At 51.5% G+C, this 21,433-nt stretch overlaps 1 protein-coding gene across 1 annotated transcript in view; it reads right to left on the bottom strand.

The window, feature by feature from the left end:
• The window catches only part of SLC5A9 (solute carrier family 5 member 9), a 52,892-nt gene that overhangs the window by 10,175 nt on the left and 21,284 nt on the right, over positions 1–21,433 (bottom strand). Inside the window, exons 3-11 of the mRNA XM_050802184.1 lie at positions 9,337–9,441; positions 8,854–9,207; positions 7,612–7,717; positions 6,637–6,717; positions 6,110–6,315; positions 5,772–5,907; positions 4,448–4,555; positions 2,346–2,496; positions 378–546 (exon numbers count right to left, since the gene is read on the bottom strand). Of these exons, the coding sequence (XP_050658141.1) occupies positions 378–546; positions 2,346–2,496; positions 4,448–4,555; positions 5,772–5,907; positions 6,110–6,315; positions 6,637–6,717; positions 7,612–7,717; positions 8,854–9,207; positions 9,337–9,441 (1,416 nt within the window). The remainder of the gene's footprint in view (positions 1–377; positions 547–2,345; positions 2,497–4,447; positions 4,556–5,771; positions 5,908–6,109; positions 6,316–6,636; positions 6,718–7,611; positions 7,718–8,853; positions 9,208–9,336; positions 9,442–21,433) is intronic.

The following is a 21,433-nucleotide window of genomic DNA, read 5'->3' as shown; positions in this document are numbered from 1 at the left end:
GCCTCAGCTCAGATGTCACTTCATCCAGGAAGTCTTCCCTGACCCCTCCCAGGAGCCCCATAGGTTAGGTGCTTGTGCTCTTTACTCTCCCACCAGCCAGCATACTTTATTATTATTGCTTATTCAGTTATCTCTCTGCCAGCCCAGCGATGGCACAGCTATATGAATCTCATAAACCATTGCATCCCTGGAGCTGCCATTATAAGACTGATACATGTTTGTTGAGTGAATGAATGAATCTAGGCCAGATGCTATGGTCAGGAAAATGGAAGCCTAGAGGGGAAGTGGATTTTCCCAAGGTCACAGAGACCAGGTGATTGAGAGACCAGGTCTCCAGCCCCTCTGCTGTATGTGAGAGACAGGTGCACTGCACTCACGGGCTCTGTGACTCTCTTGCAGAAGATGGCCAGCAGGAAGAGAGCGGTGATGGGAGGGGCCAGGTAACTGGTGACAGCCTGGATGTAGTCGAAGAGCTGCCCACTGTTGGAGCTTTGGATGATGGGGATCCAGAGGATGCTGATGACAACCAGGAACACCACAAACACTCTGCCAGAGAGAGCACAGGGCACTGAGGCACACTCGGGTGGGCATGGTGTGGTGTGGGGTGAAGGTCATGGGCAGGAACCAGGAAGGGAGAAGGGAGGGAAATGCACAGTCACTAGATCAGAGAAGGTTGGCAGCCAGAATCTCAAACACTAAGATTCAGAAACTTAGTCTCAAAATCCTGGAATATCGGAATTGTGGAATTGAAGAAACTTATAATTCTAATGCCTCCGTGGCACTTATATATTAGATGCCTTCAAGGTCACGTCACCCAGCTGTTGCTGTTCACGGCGGAATTCATACATTCCGCCCCACCCCCGCCCCAGTAAAAGGTCTCTGGTCTCTGCATAGCATGTCTTCCCCTCTTTTCCATCCCAGCCCGATGTAAGGCAGCTCTTTCCCAGCATGACTGCAGCTTCCAGGAACTGCTCCCTCCTCCAGGCGCTGATCCTCTCTCCCTTACTGTGGCATTGATCTTGGGAAAGAATCCCACTTATTCACCTGACTCCCTCTCAACAAACTGTGGCTCAGACCTTAAGTCCCCAAAGCATTCTGCATGTATGATTTTGCAGATGTGTGAAGTAGATGAAAAACTTTTCTTGGATGTGTTGGGTGCAATAACACATATGACCAGTAGATAGAGCCCGAACCTCACTGACTGAGGAAATGATAGCAAAACCAGTTTATGTGCACACATAAGGAATGCTTCTTTTGACATGTCACTGCATACCTGTCTTCTCCTCTCCTTTTCCTCCCATTTTGCCTCTCTTAGACTCCACTAGAGCGTCAGCTACCCAAGTAGCTTCCCTGCCGCTCGTCCCCCTCCTCTTTGCACAATCTGTCCTGCACTCAGATCCTGCAATGGCCAGTCCCCTTGCCTAGGGCTGGGGGTGCACAGATGAGCAGGCAGTAGGAATCCATTAGGCAGCCCTGGGCATAAGGCATCCTGGTGGAAAGAACAGTGAGTGCAAAGGCAGGGAGATGCGAAAAAGCAAGATTCCTCAATTCAATTTCCTAGCCACAAAGTGGGAGAACTTTAGTCCAGAAACCCAAGTAAGGGAACCTTCGATTATGAAACGAAGATTTTAAAAAGGGCCCCTTAACCTTATGTGAACTACAAATCTCCAGCCTATGGAAAACCAAAAATAGTAGCCACCAACTTAGGCTTTTAAAAGCATAAAACTGTTATCCACAGATAAAGTTCAAATTCCTTAGCTTGGTGTCCAAGGCTCTGCATCATTTGGAGACAGCCCTCCCGTGAAAATCTCCATTGATGCAAATACCTTGCTGTGTTACCTGTGTTTCCACCTTTCTTATTAAACTGTGAGCACCCTGAGGGCAGGGCCATATGACCCATCCGTGGGTCCCCTGCATGTGGGATGTGATGCATCGTAGATGTTCAGAGTGAATCTGATGGATTAAATTAATAGCATTTTTTTTTAACCGGGCGTAACATCCAGAGTTGGTTGGGAATACCTTGGGTGAGCTGCTTGCTAAATTTCCTTGTGCTTACACAGTTTACCTTTCATTTCTTAAGTACTTTTAAAATCTCTCAATAACCCTGTTGATCAATTCCAAGATAAAGTTACCAGGGAAGAGGTGTTTTTTCCTATTATTCAGAAAGAAGGAGTGGTCCAGGGTTGGGAAAGGACTTACTTGAAATCATGTGGAGAGCTGGAGCTTGAACCCAGTGCTCTGGCTGCCAGTCCAGGGTCCAACCCAGCCACACCTGCTCAGGGTAACCCAGGGCAGGGGAGAGGGGAGAGGGCACTTGGGAAGGAAGGAAGGAGGGGCCAGCGCACCTGCCCACCACCATCAGCTCCTGCTCTGTTGCCTTCCTGCGGAAGCGCTGCCACACGTCAATGGCGAACAGGGTGCTGCTGCTGTTGAAGATGGAGGTGAGTGAGCTCATGAGGGCGGCCATGATCACGGCAATCATCAGGCCCCGCAGACCTGGGGAGAGATGAGGCTCATGTGAACGGCTGGCCTGTTAAGGCCGACTCTGCCAGGACCACAGAAGCTGTTGGAGCGTTCTGCAGAGTCAGGAGCTGGGGGTGGGGATGAGAGAGGGAAGGGGTTGGATGAGGCTCCCATCCAGCACAGATAAGAAATCCAAGACCACAGAACTACAGGTTGGGTTCTGCCCAGGCTCTCTCCCTGCCTTTCTATGTGGCCTTGCATGACTCATTTGCCCCTCCACCTCCCACCCTGAGCCTCAGTTTCCTCATCCATCCTATTAAGGCATGTAGGACTAGGTTCTCTGAAGCTTTAACATCTCAGTCTAGGTTTCACAGCTTGTAGATACTTGGTTAGTGGGTCGCTGCTGGGGAGAGTAGAAAGGTGATTATTAATAATTGGGTGGATCTGTTTAGTGTTTCTATACCTTCTTCATTGACATGGTGGTGTTGGGCTAAAGCCCTGGCCTGGGAGGTAGCAGCTTTGGGCTTGTTTCCTGGCTCTGCAAGTAACCAGTTGTATGTATGATCCTTGGACTAGCTCCTTGCCATTTCTGGGCCTATTTTTCCACTTGAACAAGGGAGGATGGGGCCCACTGATATAGAAGTTTCTCTGACGGTGACCAAGCTTCTAGAGATATGAGTGCTCACCCCTGGGGAGATCATCCCAGCCCGGGTCCCACCTCAGTCCTCTTTCCCTCCAAATCCATATATTTAACCACCTTCTGATGTCCATTTCTCTCCCTTGGAGCGCCACAGGTGCCTCAGACTCAAGTGCTCCAAATTCAGGTGCCCATCTCCCTCTGGGGACTTCTGTTCCCCTCTTTAGTTATTGTCTTTCGAGCCCCACAGCAGAGCTTAGGGCTACTTGAGACCCTTGCTCTGCTCCCCTCCCTGCTTACCTCCAATCTGCCCCTCAGGGGAGCTCTGTCCTAGCTGGGCCTCCCTCCATGGCCACTACTGCCTGGATTTACTCCTCCTTCTACCACAGGGAGGGAATATCTCTACTCTCTGCTGCCCTCCATAATCCTACCTCTCTTCGTATGTCCCTAATCTCAATATCATTATAAAACCACCATCTAAAGGCCAAGATCTGGGAGCCTTCTAGGATTTCTCTGTATTATCCCTCAAATCAAGTCCTGTCAATTCAACCTCACAAACATCTTTAAATCCTTTCTCTTCATCTCTGATGTCACCGACTTGGTCCACCTACCTGGACCACTGCAAACACCCCATGGACAATCTCCCTGCCTACCCCCAAGCCTGCCTCATACAGAGTCGTCCACGCAGACTGGTCTTGCTGAAACACAAAGCCAGTCATGCTCTCTCTGACCAAAACCCCCCAGTGTCCCAGCACTCCACTCCAGAACAAGGCTTGGCGGTGACATCTCCACCAGGAAGGTTGTCTTCATTCCTCCTGGCTCCTGCATCCACACTGGGCCTCTTTAAGCTCATACTTCATGCCGTCTCTTCACCTTGGGCCTTTGCAGGCACAGCTTCTCATCCCTAGAATGACATTTCCTATGCCCCTCCGGCTGTGTCTGCCTAAGATTTAACTCGGGATGCAGCTCCATTTCCTTCCTTCTGGGAGACCTTCCCGACATCCTCCAGCTGGGTCAGGTTCCTCCTTAGGGCTCCCTTAACCCATACTGGGTCACCACATTGGTTCCACTGGACTGTGCCTCTGGCAAGTCCAGGCACCCTGGAGACCGCGTGATGCCTGAGCAGGGGCCTGCCTTTTATCTCTACATCTCCAGAACCTACCCACAGAGCTGATGTCTTCTGTACAAATGCTTGTAAAAAGTGTGTGTGTGTGTTAGGATGGGGGTGCAGAGGTGAATAGTTTTCTTCCCTCTTCCCATCCATGTTAGTGCCATCCCTCCTGGGCAATGGAGATTGGAGGAGGCTGGAGGTGAGAGTGCAGGGTGGGCTGGGGAGGAGAGACTCACCAACAGGCATGAGAGTCATGACCAGCTTGGGGTAGGCAATGTTGGAACATCCCACTCGGGCCCCACAGATGCTTTGGCAGACATCAGGGTCCACGCAGCCCACCTCATCTGTGGAAGAAGTGATGGCAGTTAGAGTCCATGATCTTGTGCCTTCTCAGGTTGGCCTAGTATTTGCTTTCCAAAACTACAGGATAATGTTCACTGGAGACTGACAGGGACCCGTGTCTTCAAGGTCAAGGGGCAAATGGTGTCCAGGTCTTTGGTAAGTTTCTTGCCCATACACTTTCTACCTGATTCACATTTTTTTCTACTGAAATATTTATTATATGTTTGGCCCACAAAGCCTAAACTGCTTACTATGTGTTCTTTTCTTTTCTTTCTATCTTGTTTTGTTTGTTTGTTTGAGATGGAGTCTTGCTCTGTCGCTCAGACTGGAGTGCAATGGCGCAATCTCGGCTCACTACAACCTCCACCTCCCGGGTTCAAGTGATTCTCCTGCCTCAGCCTTCTGAGTAGCTAGGATTACAGGCACGTGCCACCACACCCAGCGAATTTTTGTATTTTTAATGGAGATGGGGTTTTACTATGTTGGTCAGGCTGATCTCAAACTCCTGACCTCATGATTCATCCACCCCGGCCTCCCAAAGTTCTGGGATTACAGGAGTGAGTCACCGTGCCCGGCCTTCTTTTCCTTTCTTTGCTTTGCTTTGCTTTCCTTTGCTTTCCCTCCCTGCCTCCCTCCCTCCCTCCCTTCCTTCCTTCCCTCCTCCTCCTCCTCCTCCTTTTCTTTCTTTCTTTCTTTCTTTCTTTTCTTTCTTTCTTTCTTTTCTTTCTTTCTTTCTTTCTTTCTTTCTTTCTTTCTTTCTTTCTTTCTTTCTTTCTTTCTTTCTTTTCTTTCCTTTCTTTCTTCTTTTCTTCTTTCTCCTTCCTTCCTTCCTTCCTTCCTTCCTTCCTCCCTCCCTCCCTTCTTCCCTCTCTCTTTTCTTTTCTGTTCTGTTCTGTTTTGTTCTGTTCTGTTCTGTTCTTTCTTTTCTTTTTGACAGGGTTTCTCTTGCTCTGTTTCCCAAACTGGAATGCAGTGGGGCAATCACAGCTCACTGCAGCCTCAACCTCCTGGACTCAAGCTCCTGGACTCAGGATCCTCATCATTCCCAAGTAGCTGGGTATATGGGTGCATGCCACCATGCCTGGCTATGTGTTCTTAATAGACAAACCTTGCCAACCCCTGCTCTGGTCTAACATTGCCGAGGGACAAATTCCCATTCTCCAGACACTCCTTGAAAGCCCCAGATCCCAACACCCAGAGAGCAAGACTCACTCTTACCTGGGAACAGGGCCCGGCTGATCATGCCAGGCATGACGATGAAGAACATGGGGAGGATCTTCAGGTAGCCCCCCAGCACGGAGCCTCCCTTGGCATGAGACAGACTCTTGGCCGAGAGAGACCGCTGCACAATGACCTGAAAGGGCAGCAAATGAGGAGTGCAGCTCAGGTTGAGGAAATGCTCACTAAGCCACAGGTGAGCCCTGACACTGGGCATGACTGCCCCTACTCCAGTCCAGTCAGAATCCCAGAATGAGGTCCAACCCTCTGTGCATGCAGGCGCTGGGTTTTTCTGCAGGAAGCCACCCCACTTCAGGCTAAGCCTGGCTGGGGATTACCTGGTCTGTGCACCAACACCAGGTGGCCAGCACTGTAAGCCCGAAAATGAGACCTGGCCAAGGGATGTCCCCGCTCACAGGGTCCCGAAGCAGGTGGAAGGCATCGGGCCGTGGGAGGTGACAGGTGGTGTTGGGGACTGTGACATTAGGGATGGCCTGCCTGTACCGCTGCTCCAGGCCTGGGTACCAGCCCACATCCTGAAAGCCTGTGAGGAGACAGTGAGTGAAGCAGCCCTGAGACCCCACTGAGCCTGTCACTCAGCATGTCCAGCCCCCAGCCTCATGTGGGCTCTCAGGTTGGAACTGACGTGGGGATTGGGAGTGAAAGAGGAAGATGGGGCTTGGGCTCAAGACCCTTGGTTTGAAGTAGCGAGAACCCTGATCTTTGGGAGCCGCAGCCTGGAGAGGGGACATGGCTCACATGGCTCTAAGCACTGGAAAGTTTCAATCGAACTCTGGAGGTGACAGAGACAGGACAGAGAGGAATTTAAGAATGATGGTGGGGTGTATTTAGGTCTCTTTCTTACCCAGAAACATGAGGACCAGGGCTCCCCCGACCATGATCGCCGTCTGCAGAGCATCTGTGTAGATCACGGCCGTGAGGCCCCCTGGGGACCCAAGGAGAGGGCTCATCAGTCAGCACCAGTTTGGGGTCCTCTCTGGCTGCCTGCTCTATGCATGGCCACACTGGGGAGACCAGAGAAGACACAGAGCCCTCTTAGCACGGGAACTCTGGCCACCTGCCTTTCTCCACACCCAGTGCTCCCCTCTCTCTCTCCCTGGCAGGATGCCGGCTGGTCACAGTCAAAGGTGCTGGGGTCCCTTCTTTCTGTCTTGACAGCAGCTGACTGTGGCCATCACGCCACAGCTCTGTCTTATTGTTTAATATCCCAAGTCCATTCCTTGGCTTGTAGTTCTGCCAGGAATACTCCCTGCTTTCTCCTCCCAATGTCCATCTAAATGCCCCCTACCCCGTCTCTGGACCCCAACTTAACCATAAGTAAGGCTGTCCTCCCAAGCTGGTCTCCCATGGTGCCCAACCTTGTGCGAGGAGATTTAGAGGAAACAGGAGGAGGTGGGTTGTGGTCTCTGCCTGGGGCAGCCTGCAGTGACTCTGGCTTGGGTCATAGTACCCCTCTCTACCTTGCTCCCTGGGCAGTTAGTCTTTTCTGGTATTTATTACTGTCTGTCCTTCCCTCTCTCTGCTTGACCCGTTCCTCCTCCCATTTCTGCCCTTTTCATCCCCCTGGTCTCTGTCCCTGTGTCTTTCATTCTGTTCCCCTGTGTTCTTCTCTTCTACTTCTCTGTCTCAGCCTTTCTTTGTCTCTACCTCTCCTGTTTCTCTTTCTCTCTGTCAGCATCAGTGTTATGTCTCTCTGTCTCTCTTTGGTTGTCTCTCCTTCAGTCTTTCTCTCTGGGTGGTCTCTGCCAGTCAAAAGCTTCCCTCTTTCCCTCTTCCTGTCTCAGTCTCGGCAGCCCAACATGACCTTCCCTCTGCCTACCTGCAATGGTGTAGATGGCAGTCACCACCAGCAGGATCCCTGTGGAGAGGTACAGGTTCCAGCCCAATGCCATCTGGATGAAGAGAGCTCCAGAGAAGATATCAGTCTGCAGAGAGCCAGGACCCAAGAGGCCAGGACACCCGAGGCCCTCAGTAGGGCTGTGTGGACACGTCACCTGCCTGCCCAGCAACACCAGGCATCCTCAGCCCTCATCACATGATGAAAATGAGCTTTAAGTGCTATGCTAAAGAGTGTGGGCTTTATCTTGCAGACACTGAGGCACCATGGAGGCTTTAAAGCAGAGAAGTACTGTATAAAGTCCCAAAACTGAGAAAAATTTAATTGCGTAGTCTGCTAGATGTGAAGGGAGTGGTGAGGAATTAAGTGGAAGACTGAGGAAGTGAAGGAAGGTGCTGGGCTGGAGAAGAAGAGGCCATTTAGGAGAAGAGAGGAAGAACCAGAGAGTTACTGGCTGCTCCCTGGCAGAGCAGAGCCTACTTGGCTGCCAGATGGCCCACGGCTGACCCAGTGCGGCAGGAGCCCTGGTGCAGATAGACATGGATGTGACTCATCAACATACTTGGGTTTATTAGCAGACAAGGGCTTATAGCCTGAGCCTAAGCTGACTTAGGGTGATTCTCAAACATTGGTGGAACAAGGGCCTTAAAGTGTTTTTCAGCCCTGGACCTGGCAACGGAGTGACTCAGTTCCCTTTAGTGTGTGCTTGTGGGTCCCATTCCATGATTGTTTTGTGAACCTGTTACGGGGTCTAAAACATAACAGAGTGGAAGGAGACTGGACTGGGTCATGGAACCCACACTTCAGTTTCAGTTCTAGAGCTAGCCCTCTGTGTGGGCTTGGGCAAGTCATTTGACCTATCTAGGTTTGTTTCCTGAGTTTAGGTCAATAGAGGAGGATTAAAGACTTTTCTAACTCCAAAAAATCTCGGCAACTAACACACAGTTGATGAATGAATAATCCATTAATGAAAAAATAAATGAATGAACTCTGGATGGTGATTTCTTTGAGTGTAATGGCTGTCGTTCACTCCAAAAACATTTACCATTCATCTCTGAGTACCCCAGTGCTGAGGGGGAGCATGTGCTAAAGCTTTCTAGGTCCTGCCTTCCTTTTTTTCAATGGATTGTCAGCTTCCCCTCAGCAACACGCACATGGTGATGCACTCAGCAATTCCCAAATCAGCATTTCCAGACACAACGGCCACATTGTAATGACACCTACCGAGATCTTGGTGAAGATGTAGAGGATGAGAGATAGGACAGACGTGTACACCTGGATCCTCTGGCCCCCAAATCGCTTCTTCAGGTACTGTGGCATTGTGACCACACCCGCTGCAATGTACACAGGGACGAAGACCCAGCCGAGGGCCAGGAGCAGCCAGGTTGCCTGGGAGAGTGGGGAGAAGAAGATATCCAGGTCCTGGATATAGACAGAGGGGCAGCTTCCCACCCAGAGGCAGCGCTGTGCTGTGGGAGGCCCCCAAACAGAGAAATAAGGGACCTGGGACCTGACCCCAGTCCTCCCGTGTGACCTTGCATGGATCCCTCTGTCTCCTCCAGACCTTGATTTCCTCATCTGTGAAATGGATTCTCAATTCACCATGCAGCCTCCTAGGCATCCCTAAGGATCCTCCCAGCACTAATGCCAGAGACGGAGGTGGGTTAGACTCTCATTATTCTGGAAAAATCAAACCAGCTTCCTTACGTTCCACTCGAAGCCACCCACGGCGAGGCCTCCGGCAGCCCCTGTCCCAGCCAGGCCGATGAATAAGCCACTGCCCACATTGCTTGACATCAGAGATGCTCCAATCTGCAAGGCACAGTTGAGTCAAGGGTCAGGAGTCAGGAGTGATCTGAATGAATCTGGAGTGAGGACCATGAGTAGTGAGGGGGCATGAAGCTGATATTTATTGGGTACCCACTGTATGCCAGGCGCTGCATTCATAAATACATTCAATTCCACAGATATCTGCAGGGAGGGGTATTAGTCATCCCAGGTTACAGAGGAAGGAACTAATGTAGGGAAAGATGAACTCGCTGGCTCCAGGTCACCCAGTGAGTAAATGGTGAAGTGGGAAAAAGGGGAAAGTGGGAAGGAAGCCTGGAAAGTGGGGAGTGTGGACCTCTGCACTGAGGCCATGGGTCTGAGGGCCTCCAAGGGAAGGAAGCTGAAGGGGATAGGGAAGCCCCACAGGAGGGAAGGAAAAGCCCTCCTGCCACCCCAGGGCAAGCCAGGCAGAGGGTGGAGCCGAGGGACTGAGCACAGGCCAAGTCGATCTCTGAGCTGAGTTAGTTCTCCAAGGGGGCAGCCAAGCACTTGGGAGGCAGTAGAGAGTGGTGATGATGGTGAGCATGATCAGGGCAGTCAGGGCCCGTGCAGCATCTCTAGGAACCAGCCGGCCTTCTGAGTATGGGGACTCATTTAATCCTCACCACAACCCTCAGTGCTACTTTTATCCCCATCTTACCCATGAGTAAACTGAGGCATAGATAGGTAACTTGCCCAAGTCTCAGAACTAGTAAGTGACCAAATTAAGATTCAATCCCTGGCTCTCTGGCCCAGTAACACTACACAAATGGTGCTTGCCACTTAATGCGCACTTGGTCAATATTATCTCTTATTGTTAGATGGGATCCCTGACTGGGAGGGGAGAAGGGGGAGAGGAAGGGGCTCTGGAGCCTGGGAGGAGGCCTAAGGAGACCTCGGGGAGAGGGCTGGGGCAGCTGGGGGCAGAGCAGTGTTCCTTTTTGTATCCTATGTCACCACAATAAAATCACTTCCTCTATCAACACCTCAGCTTCTTCACCTATACAATGTGGGACTCACTTCCGCCCAACTTCCTGTTCTTTCGGAGGTGCTTTGAGAGAGAAAGTGAGAGGAGAGGAAAAGCATTGAGAAATTCAGACAAAGGCAGTCAACAGTGTAAAGGCACAGAATGAGCAACCGGCCTGACATTGCTGAGGCCCTGGTGCTAGTGCCTCTGACACGTGCACATGCACACTCACATGTGCACTCACACACGCACACAGGCACAGTACACACACTTGCACTCATGCACACACAGGCATGGTACACACACTCTCACACATGCACACTCACACTCTGACACACACATGCACTCACACACACAGGCACGGTACACACTCTCACATGTGCACACTCACACTCTGACACACACATGCACTCACACACACAGGCATGGTACACACTCTCCCACATGCACACACATACTCTGACACACATGCACTCACGCACTTGCACAGTCACACATGTGCACTCACATGCACATGTCCTCATACCTATGCCCTTACGCACACAGGTATGCACACATATGCACACACATGCACATACATTCACAAAGCACACACACACAAGCACACTCATGCACACAGTGCCCACACTCACATGCATACTCACACATGGAAACAAATTCACACAGGACTCACACCACACACACTCTTCCTCAGGCGGTCCCAGGGTGCTGGTAGGGCTGGGCTGGACCACCCAGCCAGAGCAGAGAACGCCAGGCCTCCTGCTTCAGGGGAAGAAGCCTCCCCCAGGCAGTTCTTGGAGCAGTGAGGCACCTCCACCCCCACCCAGCCCAGGGTTTTTAACCTCACTTCCCCTGCTGCTAACCCAGGAGACAAACAACATCAGCAGGGGAGGCGTGGGGAGGGCGACCATGCAGGCCTCTCTGGAACAGGACGGGCGACTGCACCTTCTGCTCTCAGCCTCCAAGCCACACACTGTTCACGGGGCACAGACTCAAGGCAGGGCAGACGCCCAGACAAACCCTCCAGCAGTGCTGGTGGGACTGAGCTTTCCCTCCCCAGAGCTGGTGTTCACCCTGGCCTCAGGCTGGACCCAGGTCTCAGGTGCAGGAGGCACAGCTCACAGCCTGGCCTACCAGAGGATGGGGAGCACATCCTCTTTTTCCCACTGGGTGTGTGCTCTGTGTTTGGGGCGCAGTGGGAACATGGGAGTGCCTGCTAAGGCCTCCTTCTTGTTTGGAGGCCTCAGGTTCCTCACACTAATCATTAGGCCAGAGCTCGGTTCTCTGTAGGTTGACCAGGCAGTCAGCAGGGCCCCTGGGCTTCTCCTGAAGTGGTCAGAGGAACCTGCTCTGTCATGCTTCTTTCTCCTCCTTTCCTTCATTTCCAGGGCTGTGATTTGGGGGGCACTAGCTGAAAAGAACCATTTTGAAGGGTTTCTCCTTTCTCCTGATGAGAAGGTGGCTGGTAGCACCAGTGATCCGCACACTGTACCTGAGCTGCCAGGCCTCAGCTCCCCGCCATCCCTGGGGATTCTGTCACGCTGGACAGCAAGAGCTCCCTGCCCCTACTTCTTCCTGTCCCAGATACCTAAACTTTCCAGAGAGACCTGGAGGCCTCCTCTGTTTCTGCTACTCTTTAGCGAGTCTGTGACCATTAGAGAGTGGGGAAGGTGGTGAGAAAGAGAAGGGTGGGGAGAAGGGGTGAAGATGGCTGGTGATGTGAGTGTGCACGAATATGTGCCTGAGTGAGCATCTGTAAGTGTGTAAATGAGCATGAGTATGAGAGAGTATGTGAGTGTATGTGACTGAGACAGTGTGTGTGAGAGTGTGTGAGTGCATGAGAGAAGGTGTGAGTGTGAGAATGGGAGGGTGATTGTGTGAATGAGTTTGTAAGTACGTATGAGTGTGGGCATGTTTGAACGTGTGTGGGTGCCTATGTGAGGGTGAGAGTGCTCTGTGTGTGTGTGAAAGTGTGGGAGTGTGAGTATGGGAGTGTTGTGAGAGTGTGGGAGTGTGACTGTGGGAGTGTGAGTGTGGGAGTGTGTGTGGGAGTGCTGTTTGTGAGAGTGTGGGAGTGTGTGAGGGTGCTGTGTGTAAGTGTGGGAGTGTAAGTGTGGGAGTGTTGTGAAAGTGTGGGAGTGAGAGTGTGGGAGTGTGTGAGGTGCTGTGAGAGTGTGGGAGTGTGTGAGGCTGTTGTGTGTGAGAGTCTAGGAGTGTGAGTGTGGGAGTGTTGTGATAGTGTGGGAGAGTGTGAGGCTGCTGTGTGTGTGTGGGAGTGTGAGTGTGGGAGTGTTGTGAGAGTGTGGGAGTGGGAGTGTGAGGGTGCTGTGTATGAGAGTGTGGGAGTGTGAGTGTGAGTGTGAGAGTGCTGTGTGTGAGAGTGTAGGAGTGTGAGTGTGAGGGTGCTGTGAGTGTGGGATTGTGAGTGTGAGTGTGAGAGTGCTGTGTGTGAGAGTGTGGGAGTGTGAGTGTGAGCATGCTGAGAGTGTGGGAGTGTGAGTGTGGGACTGTTGTGAGTGTGGGAGTGTGAGTGTGAGTGTGGGAGTGTGCATGAGAGTGTGGGAGTGTGTGGGAGTGCTGTGTGAGAGTGTGGGAGTGTGAGTGTGAGGGTGCTGTGTGTGAGTGTGGGAGTGTGTGAGTGTGGGAGTGTTGTGTGTGAGAGTGTGGGAGTGTGAGTGTGGGAATGCTGTGTGTGAGAGTATGGGAGTGTGAGTGTGAGGGTGCTGTGTGTGAGAGTGTGGGAGTGTGAGTGTGGGAGTGTTGTGGGAGTGTGAATGTGAGGGTGCTGTGTGTGAGAGTGTGGGAGTGTAAGTGTGGAAGTCTGAGAGTGAAAGAGTTCTGTGTGTGTGAGATTGTGGGAGTGTGTGAGAGTGTGGGAGTGTGAGTGTGAGACAGCTGTGTGTGAGAATCTGGGAGTGTGAGTGTGGGAGTGTGAGTGTGACACTGCTGTGAGTGTGTGGGAGTGTGAGTGTGGGAGTGTTGTGCATGAGAGTGTGGGAGTGTGTGGGAGTGCTATGTGAGATTGTGGGAGTGTGAGTGTGGGAATGCTGTGTGAGAGAGTATGAGAGTGTGAGTGTGAGGGTGCTGTGTGTGAGTGTGGGAGTGTGAGTGTGGGAATGCTGTGTGTGAAAGTATGAGAGTGTGAGTGTGAGGGTGCTGTGTGTGAGAATGTGGGAGTGTAAGTGTGCGAGTGTTGTAAGAGAGTGCTGTGTGTGAGAGTGTGGGAGTGTGAGTGTGAGGGTGCTGTGAGAGTGTGGGAGTGTAAGTGTGAGGCAGCTGTGTGTGAGAATCTGGGAGTGTGAGTGTGGGAGTGTGAGTGTGATGCTGCTGTGAGTGTGTGGGAGTGTGTGGGAGTGTTGTGAGAGTGTGGGAATGAGAGTGTGAGTGTGAGGGTGCTGTGTGTGAGAGAGTGGGAGTGGGAGTGTGGGAGTGGGAGTGTGAATGTGGGAGTATTCTGTGTGAGAGTGTGGGAGTGTGGGAGTGTGAGTGTGACTGTGGGAGTGTTGTGTGTGCGTGTGTGAGTGTGGGAGTGTTATGTGTGAGAATGTGGGAGTGTGAGAGTGTGGGAGTGTGAGAGTGTGGGAGTGTGAGTGTGGGAGTGTGAGTATGGGAGTGTCATGTGTGAGAGTGTGGGAGTGTGGGAGTGTGTGGGACTGTTGTGTGTGAAAGTGTGACTGTGAGTGTGGGAATGTGTGTGAGAGTGTGGGAGTGTGATTATGGGAATGTTCTGTGTGAGAGTGTGGGAGTGTGTGAGTGAGTGTGAGTGAGTGTGAGTGTGAGTGTTGTGTGTGAATGTGAGTGTGAGTTTGAGTGTGGGAGTGTGAGTGTGAGTGTGGGAGTGTTATATGTGAGTGTGAGTGTGAGACTCCTGAGAGGGAGTGTGAGTGTGGGAGTGTTGTGTGTGAGTGTGTGTGTGTGAATGTGGCTGTGGGAGTGTGTGAGTGTGGGAGTGTGAGTGTCAGTGTGGAAGTGTTGTGTATGAGTGTGAGGGTGAGTGTGAGTGTGGGAGTGTGAGTGTGGGAGTGTGAGTGTGAGTGTGGGAGTGTTATATGTGAGTGTGAGTGTCTGAGACTCTTTGTGTGTGTGTGTGTGGGAGTGATGTGTGTGAGAGTGTGGGAGTGTCAGTGTGGGAATGTGAGTGTGTGGGAGTGTGAGTGCGAGTGTGAGTGTAGGAGTGTTGTGTGTGAGAGTGTGGGACTGTTAGTGTGAGTGTGGGAGTGTTGTGTGTGAGTGTGTGAGTGTGGGAGTGTTGTGTGTGACTGTGGGAGTGTGTGAGTGTGGGAGCATGAATGTGAGTGTGGGAGTGTGAGAGTGATTGTAAGTGTGGGAGTGTTATATGTGAGTGTGTGAGACTCTTCTGTGTCTGAGTGTGGGAGTGTTGTGTGAGTGTGGGTGTCAGTGTAGGAGTGTGTGAGTGTGGGAGTGTGAGTGTGAGTGTAGGAGTGTTGTATGTGAGAGTGTGGGAGTGTGAATGTGAGTGTGGAAGTGTGTGTGAGTGTGAGTGTGGGAATGTGAGTGTGAGTGTGGGAGTGTTTGTGAGAGTGTGGGAGTGCTATGTGAGAGTGTGGGAATGTGAGTGTGAGGGTGCTGTGTGTGAGAGTGTGGGAGTGAGTGTGGGAGTGAGTGTGGGAGTGTTGTGTGTGAGAGTGTGGGAGTGTGTGAGGGTGCTGTGTGTGAGAGTGTGGGAGTGAGTGTGGGAGTGAGTGTGGGAGTGTTGTGTGTGAGAGTGTGGGAGTGTGAGTGTGGGAATGCTGTGTGTGACAGTATGGGAGTGTGAGTGTGAGGGTGCTTGTGTGAGAGTGTGGGAGTGTGAGTGTGGAAGTGTTGAGTATGGGAGTGTGAATGTGAGGGTGCTGTGTGTGAGAGTGTGGGTGTGTCAAGTGTACGAGTGTTGTGAGAGTGTGAGAGAATGCTGTGTGTGAGAGTGCGGGAGTGTGAGTGTGAGGGTGCTGTGAGAGTGTGGGAGTGTGTGAGGCAGCTGTGTGTGAGAATCTGGGAGTGTGAGTGTGGGAGTGTAAGTGTGACACTGCTGTGTGTGGGAGTGTGAGTGCGGGAGTGTTGTGAGAGTGTGGGAATGTTAGTACGAGTGTGAGGGTGCTGTGTGTGAGAGAGTGGGAGTGGGAGTCTGGGAGTGTGTGTGTGGGAGTGTGAATGTGAGTGTGGGAGTGTGTGTGAGAGAGTGAGTGTGGGAATGTGAGTGAGTGTTGTGTTTGAGTATATGAGTGTGGGAGTGTGAGTGTAAGTTTGGGAGTGTTATATGTGAATGTGAGACTTCTGTGTGTGAGTGTGTGAGCGTAAGAGTGTTTTGTGTGAGTGTGAATGTGTGAGGATGAGTGTGAGTGTGTGTGAGTGTGGGAGTGTGTGAGTGTTGTGTGTGTGGGAGTGTTATATATGAGAGTGTGAGTGTGGGAGTGTGTGTGAGAGTGAGGGAGTGTGTCAGTGTGGGATTGTGTGAGTGCGGGAGTGTGAGTGTGGAAGTGTTTGTGAGTGTGTGAGTGTGAGTGTGTGAGTGTGAGTGTTGTGAGTGTGTGTGTGAGTGTGAGTGTGGAAGGGTGTGTAAGTCTGAGTGCAAGTGAGTGTGTGTGTGTGTGTGTGTGTGAGTGTGTGTGGGAGGATGGGTGTGAGTGTGGGAGTAGGAATGTGAGTGTGGGAGTGTGATTGTGGGAGTGTGAGTGTGGGAGTGTGAGTGTGAGAGTGTGTGTGAGTGTGGGAGTGTGAGTGTGAGAGTGGGAGTGTGAGTGTGGGATGGTGAGTGTGAGAGTGTGTGTTGAGTGTGGGAGTGTTGTCTGTGAGCGTGAGGGTGTGTGTGTGTGAGAGAGTGTGTGAGTATGAGTGTGGAAGCATGTGAGAGTGTGAGTGTGGGAGTGTGGGAGTGTGAGAGTGAGTGTGGGAGTGTGTGAGTGCAAGTGAGTGTTTTGAGTGTGTGTGTGAGGGTGTGAGTGTGTGAGTGTGAGTGTGAGTGTGTGTTGTGAGTGTATGATTATTGTGTGTGAGTGTGTGAGCGTGGGAGGGTGTGTGTGGGAGTGAGAGTGAGTGTGGGAGTGTGAGTGTGAGTGTTGTGTGTGAGTGTGGGAGGGTGAGTGTGAGAGTGTGAGTGTGGGAGTGTGAGTGTGAGTGTGGGAGTGTGTTGTGTGTGACTGTGAGTGTGAGTGTGGGAGGGTGTGAGAGTGTGAATGTGAGTGTGAAAGTGAGTGTGAGAGTGTGAGTGTGAGTGTGACTGTGTAAGTGTGAGTGTGGGAGAGTGAGTGTGAGTGTGTGGAAGTGTGAGAGTGCGAGTGTGGGAATGTGTGTGTGTGAGTGTGGGAGTCTGAGTGTGTGTGAGTGATGTGGGTATGAGTGTGAGCGTGGGAGTGTGTGTGTGTTGTTTGTAAGTGTGAGTGTGAGTGTGGGAGGGTCAGTGGGAGTGTGTGTGTGAGGGAGGGTATGAGAGTGTGTCAGAGTGTGAGTGTGTCAGTGTGGGAGTGTGTGCGTGTTGTGTGTGTTGTGTGTGAGTGTGAGTGTGGAGTGAGTGTGAATGTGTGAATGTGAGTGTGGGAGGGTGAGGGAGTGTGTGCATGTTGTGTGTGTTGTGTGTTTGAGTGTGGGAGGATGAGTGTGAGTGTGAGTGTGAATGTTGTGTGTGTGTGAGTGTGGGAGTGTGAGTGTGTCAGTGTGAGAGTGTGTGAGTGTGAGTGTGAATGTGAGTGTTGTGTGTGTGTGAGTGTGGGAGGGTGAGTGAGTGTAGGAGTGTGTGTGAGAGTGTGAGTGTGATAGTGACTGTGTGGGAGTGTGGAAGTGTGAGTGGGAGTGGGAGTGTGTGTGTTTGTGAGTGTGAGTGTGAGTGTGAGTGTGGGAGTGTGGGAGTGGAAGTGTGAGTGTGGGAGTGTGTGAGTGTGAGTGTGAGTGTTTTATGAGTGTGGGAGTGTGAGTGTGCATGTGGGAGTGTGGGAGTGTGTGGGAGTGTGAGTGTGGGAGTGTGAGTGTGAGTGTGTGAGTGTGAGTGTGGGAGTGTGAGTGTGAATGTGGGAGTGGGAATGTGTGTGAGTGTGGGACTGTATGAGTGTGAGTATGAGTGTGAGAGTGTGTGAGTGTTGTGTGTGAATGTGATTGTTTTGTGTGAGTGTGAGTGTGGGGGGTGTGAGAACGTGAGTGTGAGTGTGGGAGTGTGAGTCTGAGTGTGGGAGTGTGAGTGTGGGAGGGTGAATGTGTGTCAGTGTGAGTGTGTGTGTGAACGTGAGTATTGTGTGTGAGTGTGAGTATGGGAGGGTGTGTGTGAGTGTATGGAAATGTGAGTGTGAGTGTGGGAGTGTATGAGTATGGGAGTGTGTGTGTGATAGTGTGTGGGAGTGTGGGAGTGTGAGAGTGTGTCAGTGTGTGAGTGTGTGTGTGAGAGAGTGTGAGTGTGGGAGGGTGAGTGTGAGAGTGTGTGAGTGTGAGTGTGAGTGTGGGAGTGTTGTGCATGAGAGTGTGGGAGTGTGTGGGAGTGCTGTGTGAGAGTGTGGGAATGTGAGTGTGAGGGTGCTGTGTGTGAGAGTGTGGGAGTGTGGAGTGTTGTGTGTGAGAGTGTGGGAGTGTGAGTGTGGGAATGCTGTGTGTGACAGTATGAGAGTGTGTGAGTGTGCTTGTGTGAGAGTGTGGGAGTGTGAGTGTGGGAGTATTGTGAGAGTATGGGAGTGTGAATGTGAGGGTGCTGTGTGTGAGAGTGTGTGTGTGTAAGTGTACGAGTGTTGTGAGAGTGTGAGAGTGCTGTGTGTGGGAGTGTGAGTGTGAGGCAGCTGTGTGTGAGAATCTGGGAGTGTGAGTGTGGGAGTGTGAGTGTGACACTGCTGTGTGTGGGAGTGTGAGTGAGGGAGTGTTGTGAGTGTGGGAATGTGAGTGCGAGTGTGAGGGTGCTGTGTGTGAGAGAGTGGGAGTGGGAGTGTGGGAGTGTGTGAGAGAGAGTGCTGTATGTGAGAGTGTGGGAGTGTGAGTGTGAGGGTGCTGTGAGTGTGGGATTGTGTGAGTTTGCTGAGTGTGAGAGTGTGGGAGTGTGAGTGTGAGCATGCTGAGAGTGTGGGAGTGTGAGTGTGGGAGTGTTGTGTGAGAGTTGTGAGTTTGAGTGTGGAAATGTTGTGTTTGAGAGGGTGGGAGTGTGAGGTGTGAGTGGGAATGTTGTGTGTGAGAGTGTGGGAGTGTGTGTGAGTGTAGGAGTGTATGAGTGTGGGAGTGTGAGTGGGAGTGTTGTGTGCATGTGTAAGTGTGTGGGAGAGTTATGTGTGAGAATGTGGGAATGTGAGAGTGTGGGAGTGTGAGAGTGTGGGAGTGTGAGTGTGGGAGTATCATGTGTGAGAGTGTGGGAGTGTGTGTGTGGGAGTGTTGTGTGTGAGAGTGTGACTGTGTGTGTGGGAATGTGTTTGAGAGTGCGGGAGTGTGAGTATGGGAGTGTTGCGTGTGAGAGTGTGGGAGTGTGTGAATATGAGTGTGTGGGAGTGTGAGTGTGAGTGTTGTGTGTGAGTGTGAGTTTAAGTGTGGGAGTGTGTGAGTGTAGGAGTGTTATATGTGAGTGTGTGAGACTTCTGCGTGTGAGTGTGAGTGTGGGAGTGTTGTGTGTGAGTGTGGGAGTGTGAATGTGGGTGTGGGATCGTGAGTGTGAATGTGGGAGTGTGTCAGTGTGGAAGTGTTGTGTGTGAGTGTGAGGTGAGTGGGAGTGTGGGAGTGTTGTGTGTGAGTGTGGGAGTGTGAGTGTGGGTGTGGGAGTGTGTGTGTGGGAGTGTTATATGTGAGTGTGTGTGACTCTTCTGTGTGTGAGTGTGGGAGTGTGGGAGTGATGTGTGTGAGAGTGTGGGAGTGTCAGTGTGGGAGTGTGTGAGTGTGGGAGTGTGAGTGCGAGTGTGAGTGTAGGTTTGTTGTCTGTGAGAGTGTGGGAGTGTTAGTGTGAGTGTGGGAGTGTTGTGTGTGTGTGAGTGTGGGAGTGCTGTGTGTGACTGTGGGAGTGTGAGTGTGAATGTGGGAGCGTGAGTGTGAGTGTGGAAGTGTGAGTGTGAGAGTGGGAGTGTTATATGTGTGAGTGTGAGACTCTTCTGTGAGTGTGGGAGTGTTGTGTGAGACTGTGGGTGTCAGTTTAGGAGTGTGTGAGTGTGGGAGTGTAAGTGTGGGAGTGTAATATGTGAGTGTGAGTGTGAGACTCTTCTGTGTGTGAGTGTGTGAGTGTGGGAGTGTGTGTGAGACTGTGGGAGTGTGTGAGTGTGGAGATGTGAGTGTGAGTGTGGGAGTCATCTGTGTGTGAGTGTGAGTGTAGGAGAGTTGTGTGTGAGTGTGGGAGTGTGAGTGTCAGAGTGTTGTGGGTGAGAGTGTGGGAGTGTGAGTGTGAGTTTGTGACTGTGAGTGTGGGAGTGTGAGTGTGAGTATAGGACTGTTGTGTGAGAATGGGGGAGTGTTAGTGTGAGTGTGGGAGTGTTGTGTGGGAGTGTGGGAGTGTGAGTGTGAATTTGGGAGTCTTCAGTGTGAGTGTGTGAATGTGGGAGTGTTGTGTGTGAGTGTGGGAGTGTGTCAGTGTGGGAGTGTGTGAGTGTGGAAGTGTGAGGGTGAGTGTGGGAGTCTTCATTGTGAGTGTGTGAGCATAGGAGTTTTGTGTGTGAGAGTGTGGGAATGTGAGTGTGTGAGTGTGGGAGTGTGAGAGTGAGTGTGAGAGTGTTATAAGTGAGTGTGTGAGTGTGAGACTCTTCTGTGTATGAGCATGAGTGTGGGAGTGTTGTGTGTGAGAGTGTGGGAGTGTGTCAGTGTAGGAGTGTGAGTGCGAGTTTGAGAGTGTGTGAGTGTAGGAGTGTTTGTGTGTGGGAGTGAGAATTTGAGTCTGGAAGTGTGTGTGAGTGTGAGTGTGGGAGATTGTGAGTGTAGGAGTGTTGTGTGTGTGAGTGTGGGAGTGCTATATGTGAGATTGTGGGAGTGAGAGTGTGAGGGTGGAAGTGTGAGTGTGAGTGTGGAAGTGTGTGACAGTGTTGTGAGTGTGAGTGTGGGAGTGTGAGTGTAAGTTTGGGAATGTTATATGTGAGTGTGTGAGTGTGAGACTTTGTGTGTGTGAGTGTGGGAGTGTTGTGTGAGTGTGAGTGTGGGAGTGTTGTGTGTGAGAGTGTGGAATTGTGAGTGTGACTTTGGGTGTGTGTGTTGTGTGTGTGAGTGTGTGAGAGTGTTTTGTGTGTGTGTGAGTGTGGGAGTGTTAGTGTCAGTGTGGGAGTCTTATATATGAGTGTGAGTGTGAGACTCTTCTGTATGTGAGTGTGAGTGTGGGAGTGTTGTGTGTGAGTGTGGGAGTGTGTCAGTGTGGGATTGTGAGTGTGAGTGTGGGAGTGAGAGTGTGAGTGTGGAAGGCTTGTGTGTGAGTGTGAGGGTGAGTGTGAGTGTGGGAGTGTGAGAGTGAGTATGGGAATGTAATATGTGAAAGTGTGAGTGTGACACTCTTCTCTCTGTGTGTGAGTGGGAGTGTTGTGTGTGAGAGTGTCAGAGTGTGTCAGTGAAGGAGTGAGAGTGTGAGTGTGGGAGTGTGACTGTGAGTGTAGGAGTGTTGTTTGTGAGAGTGTGGGAGTGTGAATGTGAGTGTGGAAGTGTGTGTGTGAATGTGGGAGTGTGAGTGTAGGAGTGTGAGTGTGAGTCTGGGAGTGTGAATGTGAGTGTGGGAGTGTTAAATGTGGGTGTGAGTGGGTGAGACTTCTGTGTTTGAGTGTGAGTGTGAGTGTGGGAGTGTGTCAGTGTGGGATTGTGTGAGTGTGGGAGTGTGAGTGTGAGTGTGGAAGTGTGTGAGTGTGTGAGTGTGGGAGTGCTGAGTGAGTGTGGCTGTGTGAGTGAGTGTGGGAGTGTGAGTGTGAGAGTGGGAGTGTGAGTCTGAGTGTGGGAGTATATGTGAGTGTCAGTGTGAGACTCTTCTGTGTGTGAGTGTGAGTGTGGGAGTGGTGTGAGAGTGTAGGAATGTGAGTGTCATTGTGGGAGTGTGAGTGTGAGTTAGGAGTGTGTGAGTGTGGGACTCTTCTGTGTCAGTATGAGTGTAGGAGTGTTGTGTGTGAGTGTGGGAGTGTG

The sequence above is a fragment of the Macaca thibetana genome, chromosome 1 (assembly GCF_024542745.1).
Source record: "Macaca thibetana thibetana isolate TM-01 chromosome 1, ASM2454274v1, whole genome shotgun sequence".
NCBI lineage: Eukaryota > Metazoa > Chordata > Mammalia > Primates > Cercopithecidae > Macaca > Macaca thibetana.
This window is presented reverse-complemented; position numbering and strand designations above follow the sequence as displayed.